This window comes from Lissotriton vulgaris, chromosome 2_1, assembly GCF_964263255.1.
Source record: "Lissotriton vulgaris chromosome 2_1, aLisVul1.2, whole genome shotgun sequence".
Classification (NCBI taxonomy): domain Eukaryota; kingdom Metazoa; phylum Chordata; class Amphibia; order Caudata; family Salamandridae; genus Lissotriton; species Lissotriton vulgaris.
In genome coordinates, this window is record NC_141687.1 from 1,168,287,937 (window position 1) to 1,168,305,892 (window position 17,956).

General features: G+C 47.7%; 1 protein-coding gene across 1 annotated transcript; it reads right to left on the bottom strand.

Annotated features, from left to right (window-relative positions):
* Positions 1-2,318: 2,318 nt before the first annotated feature.
* On the bottom strand, positions 2,319-16,517 carry LOC147731752 (putative G protein-coupled receptor 139). Its single transcript, XM_086958800.1, has 2 exons — positions 16,360-16,517; positions 2,319-3,933 (listed from the first exon to the last, which is right to left on the bottom strand). Exons 1-2 carry the CDS (start codon positions 16,430-16,432, stop codon positions 2,948-2,950), a joined length of 1,059 nt encoding a protein of 352 aa, XP_086814926.1. The 5' UTR covers positions 16,433-16,517; the 3' UTR covers positions 2,319-2,947.
* Positions 16,518-17,956: the final 1,439 nt, after the last annotated feature.

Sequence of the window (17,956 nt, forward strand, 5' to 3'; positions counted from 1 at the left end):
TATGGCCCTTCAGCACAGGTTGTAAATGTCCGAGTCCGACAGATAGCGGGCTTGATAGCAGACAGAAGGTGATGGGGTGGGCACCGCCCCCCTCCTCGCCTACGGCTAGTTTTCGTGAGACAGAAACGCGATGCCAGTTAAACCGGACAGGAGGGATCATTCCGACTCGGAACGGCCCTTTTTCAAGGCCATGACAAAGCTATTTACAATGGGATTTGTTGGCCCGTCTACAGCCTGGTTAGAAGGCTGGTTTGTTCCTGCACAACGTGCATTTTGGGGCTCCTGGGTGAATAGACTGGTATAGTTATTCTTGGCAGCGAAGCTTGAAGAGCAGGGCGGCTTACTGTGTGGAAGCTCAAGTTAATCTACTGTATTTTTTTTCAATGTGCTTTGAGCCGCGCATGCAGAAAAGAGCTAAACAAGTGGACAAAATAAGCTGTATTTAAAGTGACAACACTGCACAAAAGGGTAGACATTTTAATAAAAATCAACCGCCTTCAACTGGCGACTCTGGGTCTAGGGCACAGTGTGATCTCAGGCGGTTCGTACTTATTAATCCATTTTCTACCAGAGCTCTAATACCAGTAGTGTGCGGAGGACAGCAACAGATTCCCCCTACAGTAAGTAATGTATGGCAATGAAAGAACAAGGGGGGCCATGGGTGAGGGGAGGATGCTAGACCTGTACAACACAGATGGGAATTATGATCCAGAACTGTGACCACAATTATGCAATTCTTTAGGCTGCGGTGGCACCTGGGAGTCGAAAAGAGAACACGGAGAGGCAATAGTTTGCGGGGAGAGAGAGGGGATGTGCTGGTGTGGGAGGTGGGAGGGGGGAGGTGCTGGTGTGGGAGGAGTGCTGTTAGGGCAAGGTTGTGTTTGCGGGGAGAGAGAGGGGAGGTGCTGGTGTGGTGTGGGAGGGGGGAGGTGCTGGTGTGGGAGGAGTGCTGTTAGGGCAAGGCTGTGTTTGCGGGGAGAGAGAGGGGAGGTGCTGGTGTGGGAGGGGGGAGGTGCTGGTGTGGGAGGAGTGCTGCTAGGGCAAGGCTGTGTTTGCGGTGAGAGAGAGGATAGGTGCTGGTGTGGGAGGGGGAGTTACTGGTGTGGGAGGAGTGCTGCTAGGGGAGGAGAAGCCTGATGCCGGATGGGGGCGGGAGAGCCTGGGAATGCGAGAGGCTGGGCTGGGCTTGCATGCGATGCGCGTGCATGTACACGCGAACTGCATGAAAACCGCGGGGCTGAAAGCCCTTTGGTTTGAAGATGTTTTTGCCACTTGAATTCTCGCTTCGCTCGATGCGCTTGCGCACATCGATAGGTCGCGAGACCTAAAAACCAACAGCAGCTCCTCTGCTATGGCGGAGGAGCATTGCCCCTCTGCCTGGCTCAGAGCCAACAAATTTAAAAAAAAGATGGTTGAGCATCATTTTATTTTCATTTGCTGACTCTGAGTCAGCGCGTGCAGGGAGGGGCGGGTCCGTGGCATGGGACAGGAGAGGAAGGAGGGGTGCTATGTGCTCTCCCTAAGTGTGCGTATATGTTTGGCCAGCCGTCACAGGTCAAACAAAAACACACACACTCTCTGGCCTGAGAGGAGCATCTTTTCAGCCCGCTCAGGCCAATCCCCCTGCTGCTGTCATAGCATGGGAGAAGCACAGGGATTGGATGGGAGTCTGTCCTAAGTTCTGCTGAAACCAAGAAGGGTGCAGGAGGTGCAACGTGACATGGGAGGCAGATGGCTGCGGGTAAGTTATTATTTATTTTTATATATTATTAGTACCCTGCACTCCTCCTCCCCCCTCCCCCACAGTACCCCTCCCACGTTGCCTCCACCCGCCATTGTTCGTGGCAGCCACCACTGACAAAAACTACAGAAAAACAACGCCCTGGAAAAAGCAAGTACTGTAAGGGAATGCAAGAGCAAGTATAATGTGAAATATAAACAGGAACATTATTGCTGCTCCCAGGGTCAGAGGGTAGTGCCTCTTTTGTTGGCTGTGGCAGGGTGTGGGGATCAGGGAGTTGGCAGGTTCATAACAGAGGTTTCACCTGCACCCTCCCATTGAGATGCCACTTCCTTCGCTAGGCACAAGCCCCAAACCCCCACCCGTATCAGGCAAGGCTTGAATCTGGCATGGGGTTAAAGATGGCACCCGCACCCTCCTGGTGTCCTTGCTTTATCTCTTTATTCACTTCTTCCAGATCCCATGCTGCTGTGCGAAATCAAGCCATTTTGCACGTGTGTTCCTCGATGTAGATTGCCAAGAGTTTGCTGTAAAACTGAAGATAAATATAACATGAACATTACATGCAAAGGTGTTGATTTCATTATATTTTAATTTTCAGAACAGAAAGTATTTTCTGGGTGATATGTTTTTGCCAGCTGAGATGAAGTCCTTTTGAAAATTACTTTTCAAAATTGCTGAATAATCTGTCCTCTCCTGTACCAACCGGGATTTTCCTGCCAATGTGAGATCACCAAAAACGAGAGTCCCATAGATTGAAAAACACAATGAAGTCACAATATGAGCGCCTTGGACTTAGTTGAGTCTCTGGTTAAACTGCGCATGTGCACCCTCTTTCTCTAGCTGTATATTTGGGGGTCATCAAGATGGGTGGGGGGGCGTAGTTGTTAGGAAACAGGATACCTGGCATTGTTAGAAGGGCACCAGTGCATCATAGGTGAGACACTGCACAACAAACTTGTCTCTGACTGTCTCTTGGCTACTCGTGGTGGAATTGGGAAGAAGATGCAACATGTATGTTCATTCAGGAGAGTGGTTCTGCTCCTAGGGCTCCAGTAAGGCCACTGGGTCTCTGCACACTGCAGAGTTGACACAGTTTCCTTATGAGGGAGATTGGACGGAGTGAGATGAACTAGAAAGTTCTACTTTGCTGTCCAATTTGGTGGAAGCCAATAGGAACACAGGTAACAGCTGGACTCAGGCCTTCTACCTAAGATCTCTGTCCGACAACATGTCATTAGGGGGCCTAACTGCTGCTTCTGGCTCATGGGCCTCTGGTTTCAATGTAGTCACCTTTGCAGGCAGTGCTGGGCAGCCCCTGTGGTGAAGCATGGCGGCACACTGATGGCGGAAGCCCGAGCAGGCCAGGCAGTAGAGGCAGAAGTCCAGGCCAGAGTTGAGCCACTGTAGCATGACCGTGACCTCGGCTGCCATGCTGGGGTGGGCGCTGTAGCCTAGACTGTCCAGGCCTCCAGCGCTGTAGGGGATGCACTCGGCCACAAAGCGTGGTAGGCCCAGGCAGACCGCTGTGAGGGAGATGGTGAGCAGGAGGCCCACGGAGCGCCGGGCGCGAGCCTGGGTAAGCCTGAAGGCTGCACTGTCCCTCTCCACCCTTACCCTCATTGTCCCCCTAAGCTGGTGGGCGATGAGGGAGCTGAAGAGGAGGATGAGGAAAAAGGGCACTCCCCCGCAGACGGTGGTGTGCACCCAGGCGGATGTGGAGAAGTAGGTGGAGTTAGGCACATAGCAGCGGTCCCTGCCCAGGGAGGCCTCGAGGTCTTCTGCCAGCAGCGCCGCGCGCCGCATGTGCTCATTGAGCAGGTAGGCCCCAACGGCCACGAGGTATGAGAGCAGCACCACCGCACCAACCGTTGTCATGGCGACCCTGGGGCGGGCCAGCACCCTGCGGGCCCGCTCGCAGAAGAGCACCACGTATCGCTCGAGCGTGAAGGCCACGATGATCCAGGCCGAGCAGAGCATGGCGCCGTACTCCAGCACGAGTGCCAGGCCGCACCAGGGCTTGTACATCCAGGGGCTCCCCGAGCCGCCCCACAGGCGCTTGCTCAGATTGAAGCCGGTGGCCCACGCCAAGCAAACTGTGTCCGACATCGCCAGGGCCACCAAGTAGATCGTCGTCGTCTTGGATAAGGAGCAGGGACGCCGAAGTACCACGAAGGCAGCAAAAAGGTTGGCTGTGGAAAGATTGAACAGAAGAGAAAATGAGCAGAGAGGAAAGATATTGCGTGAAGGAGTGAGGAAGAAATGGAAACAAGAAAGAGACACAGGGAAAGTGTGGTTAGAAGGGCGGGAGTAAGGCATAAGGGCTTGTCACAGCAGGAATGAGACAGGTGGTCGGAGGAAGGGAAAACATGGGGAAAGAAGCAAGGGATGTAGAAAGAAAGGCTTACATTCACACAGGGGAGCAACACAGTGGATTACGTGAGGAAGTAAATGAAGCAGGAGAAAAGATTCTGAAGAAAAGAACGAAGAGAACGTGGTAAGATGGATAAGAGATACATAAGGAATGATCAAGGGAGGAAGAAAGGAGGAATTAACTGTGACAGAAGGAAAGGTTTTAGGAAAAAAGGGAAAGGACAGATGGTACAGAAAGGAATGACAGCGAATGGAAAAGGAAGGAGGAGAGATAAACGAGAAGGAATGTCAAATATGAGGTCATTAAGCAAGAAAAATAGAGAGGAGAGAAAGGGAGGGACGATGACAACAGACACAAGGGAAGGTGGAAGGAGGAGGAAAAGGACAGTATGAAGTAAGGTAGGGAGGGAGAAAAAAGGGAAACCAAGAGGGATAATGCTTCACATAAGGGAACGGTGTAGGAGAGGGGTGAAGTGGAGAGATGAAGAAAAGGAGGACAGGAGTTCAGAAGAAAGACGAAAGACGAAAAGTTAAATTAAAGATCAAGGAAGCAGTTAAAACAAAAAGGAAAAAGAAGTGGTATGCAAAGGAAGTAGGCAGAATGGAGGGTTAGAGGATGGAAAGTAAAAAGGAAAGACTGTACAAAGAAACTACAAATGAGTTACAGGAGAAAGTAGAGGGTAATCAAAGAAATAACAAACTTTGGCACAGAAAATAGATTTGGCCTTTGTAAAGTTAAAAAAACACAACAATACATAGTGTGCGACATAGGTGCTCACAGACACACGGATAAGCACGGTTTACACAAGCAACATGCAGAAATGCAGTAAGAAAACTTGCATGCAGACACTAGGTCCATACTTAATTTAAATTACGCTGGCGTAATTCATGTAATTTTGAGATTTTCGCATTGCGTTTTTTAACTGAATTTACACCACATTGCGTAATTACTCTGGAGTTCGAAGGAAAATTATAGCATGGAAGCACAGGAACATCAACAACAATAAAACAGGTAGCTGTTGTTTGCAGAAATTGTGCTTTTTGCACAATTGTTTAGCACAAAATGCATCTGGACTCAAAAATGTATACGAATATGCATTTCATGTTAAAATATAACGCAAAATGGCAGATTTGCATTAATTTAATTGCACTTAATTTCGTGTAAGTGTCCCGAAATTTCAGGTAATCATGCAAGAACAAATGATGCAAATTCCACACACGCCTAGCAGGCACATAAACAGTAACAGTAACACAGCATCAATACAGGTGTACATGAGGGAATGTCTAAAGGGGGTTCGGTGAATGGATTCATAAGTGCGGTTGGATTCGTGGGTGCATGCCCAAGTGGATACATGGATGGGTCGGATCGATATATGAATGAAGAAACATAAAATAAGAAAAGCAAAGAACCTTTAGTGTTTGTAATGTAGACAAGTTAACTTGTCTGGATATAGAGCTTTGAAAGGATGTAATGTGCTTGAGGTGTCAACATTTAGGATAGTTAATACTTAGAATGTGGCACAGACGCACCATCTTTCTTTTGCATGACATCTACTTGTGGAACAATATTGGCAGTCTATAGGTGAAACCTATATCATGTGCACAATACTGACACTGAAACGTATGCCAGAGGTTTGTCTGCTAGATGCAATGCCCTAAAGAGGGAAAGCATAATACTGCCAGCCACAAGACGATGAAACGGATGCCAAATAAGGCACCAGAACTGAAAAACTCGAGTGTGGATGCACAGGTTGGCCAGTCTCTGAGTATAACATATTAGAACAACCCAATACATAAGCTAAGAGCCAATAGGCTTACAGTGGATCATGCAAGAGCCAGGCACATCCTGTAGACGGGCTGCGACTGTGATTCAATTGGACACAAAGTAAAACATAGGGGTCTATTCACGAAGTGGTTTGCGTCGCTCTTGCTCCACAAGCAATGCAAACCTTTTTGTTTTTTATAAGCAAATTTTTATTGATTTTAAAAACTTGTAAACAATTCAGCCAATACACGGAAATCACCAGTATAAATTCATTCACACAAGCACTGTACCCCCCAAATCACAATCCCCATAAAATTACATGAGCGAAATTTGGAATCGGGTTAAGCAATGCAAACCTTAAGTCAGATTTATGAGCGGCTCCATAAATCTGGAGTAAGGCAACGCAGCGCACATCGCTGCATAGCCTTACTCTGCCCTGGGAAGGCGTTCCATGGGTGTTGCATGGATATTCCAAGCAACTCTCATGGTTTTTGATGCATTACCAGATGTACCAGAACTGGTAGATCCGGGAATACGCCAACAAGATATGCCTTCTCAGGCGAGGCGTAACAAGGAGACTTCGTTACTTCCTCCTTCTATGTGTGCTGCAAAATGCTTCTCAGGATTGTTTCTCTGCAGGAAGGTGTTCCTTTCTGCACAAAAACACTCCTGCATGCAACAGAGAGACCCTTGCATCATGGTGCAAGGGTGCCTAGGTTGGCGCAAGGCTGCCAAAAGGGGCCCAGCTCAGAAGAAAGGGCAGGAATGCGCCGCATTGCCTTAACACTATCGGTGCAGCGCATTTTTCCGCTGTGCGCTGAAGATTTAAAAATCCCGCGGTTCACGACGAGCTCAGCTCGTCATGAGCGTACGAGAGGTGTACTTCATGACGAGCTGAGCTCGTCATCAGCATCGAAGGGGTTAAACACGGCACATCCCTGACATTTCCCTATCACGCAGTGCAGGTGACTTGCTGTGCTGCGCTGCATGACAACTTTGTTAACAGGCCTCCAAATGCATACCATATGATAACAATATAGTATTTATCAAACTGAAATTGACGAGCATAAAGATTGTGCTAGTTCCAAATGCACAATTCAATGAGTCGAATAATTGTATACGGTTCGATCGTCCTGCGGGGATAATTGTTTCATTAGGTAGTTGTGATATGTATTTTTAATTTATGCACCAGTATAATAAAGCTATAGTTTTAAATACAAAAAAAGATATTTATAATACTTTGTGTTGTGACAGTGGTTAAAAACCGCAGGAAAACTTCCCAGCTGTTCCTGTGGGCCTACATTCTGCCAAAAATCTGTTTCTGAGTAACCAACACAGGTTTCCATTGTTCATCCTTTTCCAAGAATACATTTAGACGAAAAAACATATAGCTAATCTTTTTAACATGGTGGGAGCGCAAATATCCAGGGGCACATTTGCTATTATTTCTCTCAACTTGGTGCACCAAGGGAACTCCCTGCGCTACGTGAAAGGGAGGGAGCAGAAATGCTCCTTATTTACAAAGATTTGGAGCATTTCTGCTCTCTTCATGCACTGGTGCATTTCAGGCAACCTAGCGCCAACGCAGGCACCCTTGCACCATAATACGAGGGTGCCTGTATAATAGGAGGATTGTTTTTGTGCTAGAAGGGACACCTTCCTGCCCAAAACTATCCTAAGAAGCAATTTCCTCTTTCTACGTGTGCTGCAGACTGCATCACACATCAAAAGAGGAAGTAACAAGGCGAAAAAATCGTTTTCTTCAAGTTGCGCCTTACTCTGCGAGGCATACGGATCTGACGCAATCCCAGGTTTATAAACGTTTTTAAATCTGGGATTGCGTCAGATCCATGGGTGGTTGCACGGGAAAGTCCATGCTCTACCCATGGAACTACCAGCTTGAAATGTAACGTGAACGAGCAGAAGCAACTGCTTTGGTTTACATTTCTTCATAAATCCACAAAAGCCGGTGCAAATCGCCCCTGTGTGTGCCTTTGTAAATATGAATTAAGGAATTGCACTGCCCTGTGTGATGCAAAAACAGTGCACCTCCTTAATAAATCTGTCCCTCTGCTGTGAAAAACAATGGGGTCTCTGTGGCATCAGGCAGACCTAAGATATGATGTTCAGTCTATATTGGGACAAAAAAAACACACAACGCTCATTTTTCAAGCCATGCATGCTCCAAAATCTGCATTCGTACTAACTTTAAATGGCTGGCCCCCAATTCCCATTTTCGGGGTGGCCACTTCTTTAACTAAAATACCCACAAGGCGATAAAACACCATGCTAATGACGCAGCCTCGAAATTCCACTTCATGCAGTCCTTCCACAATTTTCATTGTTTAGGAACCTTTCGCAAAGTCTTCAATTTTGCATTACCAGTTCAACCTTCCTTCTTCATATATAGAAAAATAAAAAGGTATTTCTCTGAGGTTACAGAGATCACTACAGGCCAGCGGTGATCTCTAAATATGGTGGCCCTCTGTCTGTCCGTCTGGTGGACGTAATGTCCTCCACCATACTGACAGACAGATCGCATACTGCTTTTACAATGCACAGAGGCTGTCTGATGCTGGGCTCTTGACAAGAGAGGGAAGGATACTGACTGTGCTTGGTCGCAGTAGCAGCCCTTGGCTGTCACAGATGCCAGGTGTGCTCTGCCAGGTAGGGCTGCTTGTGCTGGGGCAGTAAAATAATGCTTGGCTTTTTACTCCCATGTATGCTTACTTGATTTAGTAATAGCTGACGTGTGTCTTTCATTCGTGTTAGGTTTAGAAATATAGAATATACTCTTCCACAGACCCTTTGTCTCTGCTTCTCATCCGTTGGTTTATTTATTCTGTTATTCGATATATGGCTAAGGTCCCAGTCTAAGGGAAAGTCTCTTGGGCCGTGGAGTTTTTTTTTACAATCCATCATGGCCTCCAATTGGCAAATAATCTGTCATAATTTTCTTCTCCTGGTCTCTCAAAGGCCATGTTACAAGTGGTCCTGTAATTCTCCCGAGCCTTTGCAGTCTGAGTTATCAGAAGATTACAAATGAGACCCATGTGGTGCCATTCGAAATAGGGAGCTGTGATATCCCTAATTTCAGGCCGCGCTTGGGTTATTTTCTACGGTTGGTGACCCTTGCTTGTACTTGTGTGAGTAGGCTGGCCGTTGGCCTAGGGAATTGCTGCTCCTCTCACTCGGGATGCTTCTCCTGGTGGTTGCTTTGTACACGCTTGTTGGGCTTGATAGGCGCCGCCCACGGCAGTTGCTGATTATCTCTGCTTTGTTCCGGGCACTACTCTGTGGCTTGGTGTACACTGTTTTTGGGCAGCCTGAGAGTGCCTGCAGATCGGTTCCTCCTGCGTACTCTACCTTGCAGGCTGGCACATTCTGTGCAAGATACTCAAGTCCTCCGTTGGCGGTCGATGGTTCCTCAAAGCAGTGGGGCTTGCATCATCCCACTGTCGGCAGCTATAGTGTCCGTGTCGAGTGAAAGGATGCATGGCAACCAGGTAGGGGTGTAACTTTCTCAATATTTCTATTAGGTCGAAGCATGACATCATGTGTGCGTGTGAGCCTCTCCTCCTCTCTCCTCATACCTCCCTTCCGGTCTTTCCTTCCTTTTGGGCCCACCCTTTAATGCCACTTGTCCTGCGGGCACTTCCTGCTCTGGGTGTTGCAAATGGTGGTCAGCTGGAACGCTGATCTTTGTGCCACTGTCTCTCTCTGCACTATTACAGGAGCTATCAAGGGAATCAGTAACTCTAGAACCAGTTGTCCTAGTCGTTTCCTAACCTCCAACAAATATATTGGCTGCTTTCAAAAGCTAGATTGCCTGGGGAAATATTTCAGGGTCCACATGTTATCATAAATCTCAGAATCCCAATGAATCCATCATAGGGTCAAAATATCCAACAGCCTATGTATGTGCAATCCGTGTTCTCCCTTGAGACCCCTCGGGCCTAAATCCTTCTCCCATCACTAAACCGACTAATCTATAATCCACCCACATTTTCATGTCCAGACCTCTAACCAGTACACGGAGGAGGGAAGGTGAGGATACTATAGCCAGGGTAGCTACTGATGCACCCCAGAAACTGACTATTGGGTGGCAGAGTTCTCCAGCATCACTGGAGGTAGAGCCTGTTCGTTGAGATTATTTACTCTATTTCTTTAGGACCCATGCCAGCTGTACCCACCTACTTACAGAGCCACACAAACTTGAGTGCTGCAGCGTAGTGTAGAAACTAGGACTGAGACACCAGAAGACGTGGCAGGCAGCGGCAGAGATAGGACTGGGCAGCCAGGCACAAAGGGGCATGAAAGAGGAAACGCAATGGGTAACTTAAACACCAAGAGGTGTGGGGAGACTGACTTGGAAGGACACTGGCTAAGGTGGATACCATGAGGCTTGAGGAGACATGGACAGTGTAGGAAGGTGGAGTATTATGTGGTGATGCTGGTTAGGCTTCACCATGTATACTCTCACAGTACCCCAAAGATGGTCCTTGGATTCACAATAATAAATCCTTATCTCAGTCCTGTTAGAGTGGCAAAGAGCAGTCAGGCTTTACTAGAGGAACATGTGATAAACATTTGAGAGTACCAACATGGGCACTAAGTAATTGAAACGACTCAATAGAAGTCCGACACCAATTTATAAAAATAAAGCTGATTCTACATTAATTTTTTACACCAAAATGATCAATATCAGATACATATAAACGGAGTTATGCATTTAAAAAGAAAACCTAAAACACTGTAATTCACTACTGCAGAATTTTTGCATTGCGGTCAATGAGAAAAAGTAGTAGACATAATCGGTTTCCGGCAGGTCGCGTTGCGTGGAACCCAAGGAGGGTATAGGTGATGCAGGTCCCAGAAGCAAGCCACTTATGTCAGATTGATTTTACTTGGCTGGAGAAGCCAGGGAGCAGAGTTGTCGTGGCTGCCCTTGGTGCTAAAACAGGAGCCACGAGAGAACTGCTTTTACCGCTTACATGATCCTAATGGGGAACTGGGTGCAAAATGTCGACAACAAAACTGCTGCTGATGTCAGATGAAGATTGTGCAAAGTTCTCTCGAGGTTCAGCATGAAATAAAGGAGTTAGTTGCTGGACTGGTAACCAACAAACCTTGGCAGCAGTAATCACAACAAAAAGCTGTTTCGACATCCATAGGTCTGGGGGACACGGTAGCCACCTGTAACTTTGTGGAAGGCGGAGCTACATTTCCCACAGTGCACTGGATCATCTATTTTTGGGTGATCCCTTGAAGGGCCCGATGGCCAGAGAATCTTTGGTTCCAGGACGTTGTTTCACCTGCAGACTACAGGGTACTAGTACCACTAGTCCAGGGAAGTCTGGAGATGCCTTAGGCTCTCAAAGTGGGTCCCTCTTTCTGAGGGAGCAAATCTTTGGTCCAGGAGGAGTCGCTGTTGTGCAGTTCCAGGAATGTTGTCACAGGTGCAGAGTATGGTGCCTTTGGTGTGTGCAACTCCTGTTGCTGCAGACACGGGTCTCTTCTTTGTCCTTTTTGCAAGTCAGATCAGAACTGAGGTTCTGATGTCAGGGGTGGCCCTAAATCCTAAATGTAGGGGCTTTAGGGGTGTGGATACAAGTGGCCAATAATCAACTAGCCCCAGCAGCTAATCCACCCCTAGGTGACCACATCCAGCGGTGTAGGTCACCCTTCCTACACAGAACCAGCTATTCTATTGCTTTTAAAAATGGCAGAAGTTGGCCTTAGCTGTATGGGCCAGGTAGCCCACCCTAGAGGCGTGGCTAGCCTTCTAGGGGTGCACACCTCCCGAATACCTAATTTTCCCACCTGCCTGGGTGTAATTGTGCCAGCAGGAAGACCGTTCTCTCCTTTGAGAGGCAGCCTGGCTGCATATCACAGGCGAGGCAGTCTTTGAAGATCACTGCCTTGATGTGCCACTTCACTAGCCAGTCTGTCAGGGAGGGAGGTATGACCTCCTTCCAAATCAGGCCATTGTTTCTGACTCCTGGGAGAGTTCGCAACTCCTGGCAGGGGGTCAGATTCCTGCCCAGGCACAGCAAGTGCGGGCTGTCAGCCAGAGCACAGGAAAGGCTGGGGCAACCAGGTGAGCAAAATCTAAGGTAGCCACCTGGGTGAATGCCACACAATTCTCAACACAAGATTCTTGTCAGGGGTGAAGACAGACACAAGCTAGCTTGGAAAGACAAAAACAGAAAAAGTTACTGTAATATTACTCAAATATACAAACAGCAAGAGCACAATAGAAGCATGAACAGGGAAAGACACGTGGTAACTCGAACACTGAGAGGGCACAGTAAAAGAGTCTTGGACATAAACATAGGAGACTTGAGAGACATGGACAGGGAAAGGCACTGTGTAACACAGGCACCAGGAGAAAAATAAACAGGAAAAGATGTAGTACCTTGGGCACCAATATGCATAATGTCGTATTCACAGGAAAATACTTTGAGGTCAAAGACCTCAAGAGGCATGAGGAGACATGGACATGAAAAGGAAATAGATGCTGGTAACACTGACACCAAGAGGCACGGGGAGAAGAAAATTCACTGGATAAGATAGACACGAGGGCATGGAGTGACATAAATATGGGAAGACACAGGGTAACATGGAGAGACATAGAGAGACATGAACATGGAAACACACTGGGCAACAAGGAAATAGGGCCAAAGGGAAATATGGATATGGAAATACGGGATAACACTGACAAGGCTATGGGGGGAGACTAGGGCATGGGGAGACATGAACATGGAAAGACACTGCTTAACATGCAGAGGCATGGGAAGACATGAACATGGAAAAACATTGGGTAACACGGGCCTTAGGGACACATGAACATGGAAAGACACTGAGTAACACGCATAGGCATTGGGAGACCTGAAAATGAAAAGACCTTGGGTAATACAGGGCCACTGGGACACATGAACACGGAAAGACAGTAAGTAACATTCAAAGGCATGGGGAGACATGGAAAGACACTGAGTAACATGCAGAGGCATGGGAAGACATGAACATGGAAAAACATTGGGTAACACGGGCCTTTGGGAAACATGAACATGGAAAGGCACTGAGTAACATGCAGAGGAGTGGGGGACACGAACATGGAAATACATTTGGTAACACGGAACTTTGGGACACATGAACACGGAAAGACACTCAGTAACATTCAGAGGCATGGGGAGACATGAACATGGAAAGACACTGGGTAACATGGATAGTGGGACATTGGGAGACAGGACATGGAAAGACACTGGGTGGCACAACACCGGATCATTTAGAGACATGAACATGGAAAGATACTGGGTAACACGGACACGGAGACATGAACATGGAAAGACACTAGGTAACATGGGCACAGGGCCATGGAGAGACCTTAACATGGAAAGGCACTGGGTAACACGAACACGTGAACATGGAAAGACAGTGGGTAACATGGACACGGGGAGATGAACATGGAAAGACACTGATTAAAACAGACCATGGGGTATGGGCAGACTTGATCATAAAAAGAGACTGGATAACATGGACACAGCAGTATGAGAATATATGAACATGGAAAGACACTGGGTAAGATGGACACCTGAAGAGAGGGTGGCCAACCAGATAGTGGGCGCAATATGAAAGAACACATAGGCATGAGAGCACATAAGGACACACCATTAACACGCACTCAAAACTCATTCACAGGGTCAGGGTCACTCCAACATACATGTAAAAATATAGACACGAGAAGACTCCACTGATACACACAAATGAATATGCATGAAGAAGCATACTTTGATGTCCTGTCATATTAAAAAGTCCCCAAAAGCAACTCGACTCTAGGTCATACTATGTCCCACCATATCACAATATATAACTTACATACCATAGCACAAAACACAGTTTCAGAACATACACCATCACTCCATAGAACTCTACATCACACTACGCTACATGATAGTACATACAGTCTCCTAGAAAAATACCACACCACCACAGGCCAAACTATCGAGCACCACATTGTTTCATCTTACACTAAACCAACCACATCACCCATACAATTGTATACCTCACCCCTCTCCACATGACACTAAACTACATTGCAAACAACCATATGGCACCATACCATAACATAGCATGCCAATCTATCCAACACCGCATAATACCATTTAAACCTATGCCCATCACATTACACTATGCTACCATGCATCACACTATAAAACACCAAATTACAACACACTTTACAGCACCATTCAGTAATAAAACCGATCATACAACACCACACCTGACCATCCATCACAATATCAAAGCATCCTGAATTCGCACCGTCCAACTCCACATCGTACCAAATAGAACTATGACATTCAGTGCTTAATTTGTGAAATCATAAATGCTGATGCTTTGACGTCTGCGGTCAGCGCTATCAAATGTAGGGAGTGGGGAATGCCAGGGCAGCAAAGTCGCTTCTGCATTTTTAACCTACCTCGCTGTCTCTTTATTTTACTCTTGCAGGTTCTTTTTCGTGCCTGCTTTCTACATTTGTCATAGTTTTTCGGTCTTTCTATTTCACCTTCTTTAGCTCTTTCTGTTTTTCTCCCTCCTGCTCTGGATCAAAGTTTGATGATGAAAAATAAGATAAGTGCTGGTCGCCAAAAAATAGTGCCTGTGGATCCAACCTGCAAGCACTGTCTCAAATTAAGCACTGGAAACACTGCATCACACTATACTACACTACCGAATACCACAGCGCATCTCTGAGCACCTGACTGGCTGCTCAAGCTGGTTATTCAAAATTAATTTGTTTGTTCATCATAACAGATTTATTTCCTGACTGGATGGCCGAAGCTTCTTAGTTCTCAGGGACTTTGTTTGATCAATAAGATTGGGGGGGGAGTGTTGGGGGGGCATGACTTCTGCCTTTCTGGAAGCATCTGGAAAAGTGGCTTTTAGACATGACATAATCATACCACGCCTCTCTGTCACCACACCGCACACTATTGTTCACCACAGCATTCAGACCTTATCCTGCAAACCACAAAACAAAGTTCACCACGTCGAATGACACTTTAATCACACCCTGCCACATCACCACCTCCTAATACAACACACAATCTCCTACATATTCCAACAAGCAACATTAACTTCTAAATACATACCATCGATGCTTCATACCATGTGGGAATCTTAACAAGAGAACACCTGCGGTTCTTAGTAGCAAACAGGTACTCTGTTCTATTTCGAGCATTGTATGTATGTCTTCCAGTCACGTAAATATGTGTGCAAAACCTCAGGCACATCTCAACAATGCCCACAAACTCTAGCTCACTGCACATATTTGAGTCTTCACCATTACTGTATGTAACGTCATCATGCAGTGACCACAGCGACGCCTAGTACCCGTCTGAGGCACCCAACTACAGAGGCCTGGTGACAAGCTGGAGGTCTATTAGGCCTGGCCCTCCAACTCTAGGCCGCTAGTCTGGACGTAATGTTGAAGAAATCAAACATTCTCCCCCATTCAAGAGATCTGGGTTTAATCCATTGTTCTTTTGCTCATCATGCCACCCCAGTTTAGACCCAGCCATAGGCAAATCACTCTTTACACTGCTCCTCATGGGAGCAATCAAGATGGAACTGCCATGCCACGTCCCTCCTTGACCAGAAACAAGCATTTGTGGACCGCTTTCAGGATATCACTCCTCATCAGCCAGGCTAGCTTGACTCCAGTGGCACAGTGAGCCCGGGACAAATGTCGGAGCATACCTGGTGCACTTGAGGCAAAAAAGCAAAAGACACACAAATGACGGATGGAATACAGAACAAATCTAAATAAACCTGATTCAAGAGCAGGACCGGACTGGGAACTGAAACCAGCCCTGGCAAACAGCTCAGTCGGCCCCCGGGCGGGGGGGGGGGAGGTGCTAGTTGGAAGCATCATCTCACCGCTGCTGCTTTTCTTACAGGGGGCCGATATTGCAGCTATGGTGTAAAACCGGCCACCGGTAGCAAAAACATCCCGGAGGGGTCTAAATCGGCCCCCACCGGGGAATGCCCGGTGCCCGCTACGGCCATTCCAGCCCTGTTCAAGAGATCTGAGTTAAGTCCATCATCGTTTTTTGCCAACCCCAGTTTAGACTCAACCATAGGCAAATCAGTCTTGACCCTGTGCCTCATGGGAATGGTCCAGCCCGAACTGCCAAGCCAGGTCCTCCCTGGACCCGAAACAAGCATCCTATGACCGGTTTTGCGGCATTTAATAAAGCTAGAAGGCTTCAAAAAGTGAAAATGGTTCAAGCCTAACTGACAAACTACATGCAAACAAAGGAAACGCAGCCCTGACCGACACTAAATAGGAGGCCAGCTAGGACGCCAACAGGGATAGGATAAGAAATTAATAGGTTTCTTGGGGCGCTCTTTCTGGAAAGATATACCAGAGAAAGCGAGGGTGTTTTGGTGCTACTGTACCAGACTCTGGCGCCCTTACCAGGAATCCCGATAAGACCCAGTGACACGTAGTATACTACCAGGAGCTCCTCAAAGGCCTCGGGGTGCCCCATGCCAGTCTTCTTCTAAAGGAGGAACCGCAAACCCCAACGCACTTCTCTGGCCAGCCGCTTCAGTGCTTCTCGGCGCTGGACCTGGCCTCCACGTGGTGACGAGACGACCTCCCGCTCCTGGCATATGAAGTTAATGCGTCCTCTGTAAAGGGTGGACGTAGCGCTCTTGACACTGGGCGTTTGCGCATGCGCTGGAAGCATCAATTAGAGTCCCGAATTACCGGGGCACGGAGGCATTTATAGTCTGGCCTTTACTGCTGAGAGCAGAGTCCAGGAAGGGGGGTTACTGGGGGGCTAGGGTCTACGGAGAGAGGACGCCAAACCGAGCAATGTTCCTAACTAAAAGGACGGGCGAATCAATGCCATGAAGCACACATTGTTCTGTCTACCAGGACCGGGCGCTTCACTGCAGCTCACATATAACTGTGCAGATGGCACGCACGTGGCATCTTCGCTCCCAACGTTTTATGGTCGGGAGGAAGCTCTGGTGTACGTTGCTAGTAGTAACTGAGCTATAGAGGGCCAGGCTTCGTGCCCAACTACCGGACCTGATGACCCTCTACTGAGGCGGTGCCAGCGGGGTGGTCTGAGCAATTTAAACTGGCTTAAAAAGAAAACACGCTGTTGGGGGGTGGGAGGGGGGGGGGGATCATTTTGCGAGGATTTGGGATGGTGAGGGGGCGGACAGCTGTCTAGTCCTAGGCCCGGGGGGCCTCCTGATATGGATCTTGTCCCCTCCAACTCAACCGAATCAATGACTAGGTATGAATTTAAACTACTGTTTGGGTACACACGGGCCATGTTTATTAATACAAACATAACAACAAAATAAACAGCTTATCCTTGTCAATGTACGATATTACAATATGCATGAAGTGCAGCATTTTTTTAATCATGGGTCATAGCAAATGGCACTCTATTACCCAATGGTTGCACGTTCCTGCTCAAACTACATTATTTACATTTATATACAACTTTACAGGGCTCAAGTCGTAAAACAAGCATTAGAAATGCAATAGGTCTCGCAGCATTAGAGTTAGTGCTTTTAGAATTGTTTATGGGTTTTTTTGTAAATCTTTAGCATGAGGTTGAGGGTGAGTGAGGGTGAGTGAGGGTGAGGGGTTGAGGGTGAGTGAGGGTGAGGCTGAGGGGTTGAGGGTGAGGGTGAGTGAGGGGTTGAGGGTGAGGGGTTGAGGGTGAGTGAGGGTGAGGGGTTGAGGGTGGGTGAGGGGTTGAGGGTGAGTGAGGGTGAGGGGTTGAGGGTGAGTGAGGGTGAGGGTGAGTGAGGGTGAGGGTGAGTGAGGGTGAGTGAGGGCGAGGGTGAGTGAGGGTGGGTGAGTGTGAGTGTGAGTGAGGGTGAGTGGGGGTGAGTGTGGGTGAGGGATTGAGGGTGAGGGGTTGAGGGTGAGTGAGGGTGAGTGAGGGTGAGGGGTTGAGGGTGAGTGAGGGTGAGGGAGGGTGAGGGGTTGAGGGTGAGGGGTTGAGGGTGAGTGAGGGTGAGGGGTTGAGGGTGAGTGAGGGTGA

Coding starts and splice junctions, on each gene's coding strand:
- LOC147731752 (XM_086958800.1), bottom strand. CDS start 16,432: ATGGGGCACCCCGAGGCCTTTGAGGAGCTCCTGGTAGTATACTACGTG. Junction 3,934..16,359: donor GGGTCTTATCGGGATTCCTG/GTAAGGGCGCCA, acceptor ATCTTTCCACAG/CCAACCTTTTTGCTGCCTTC.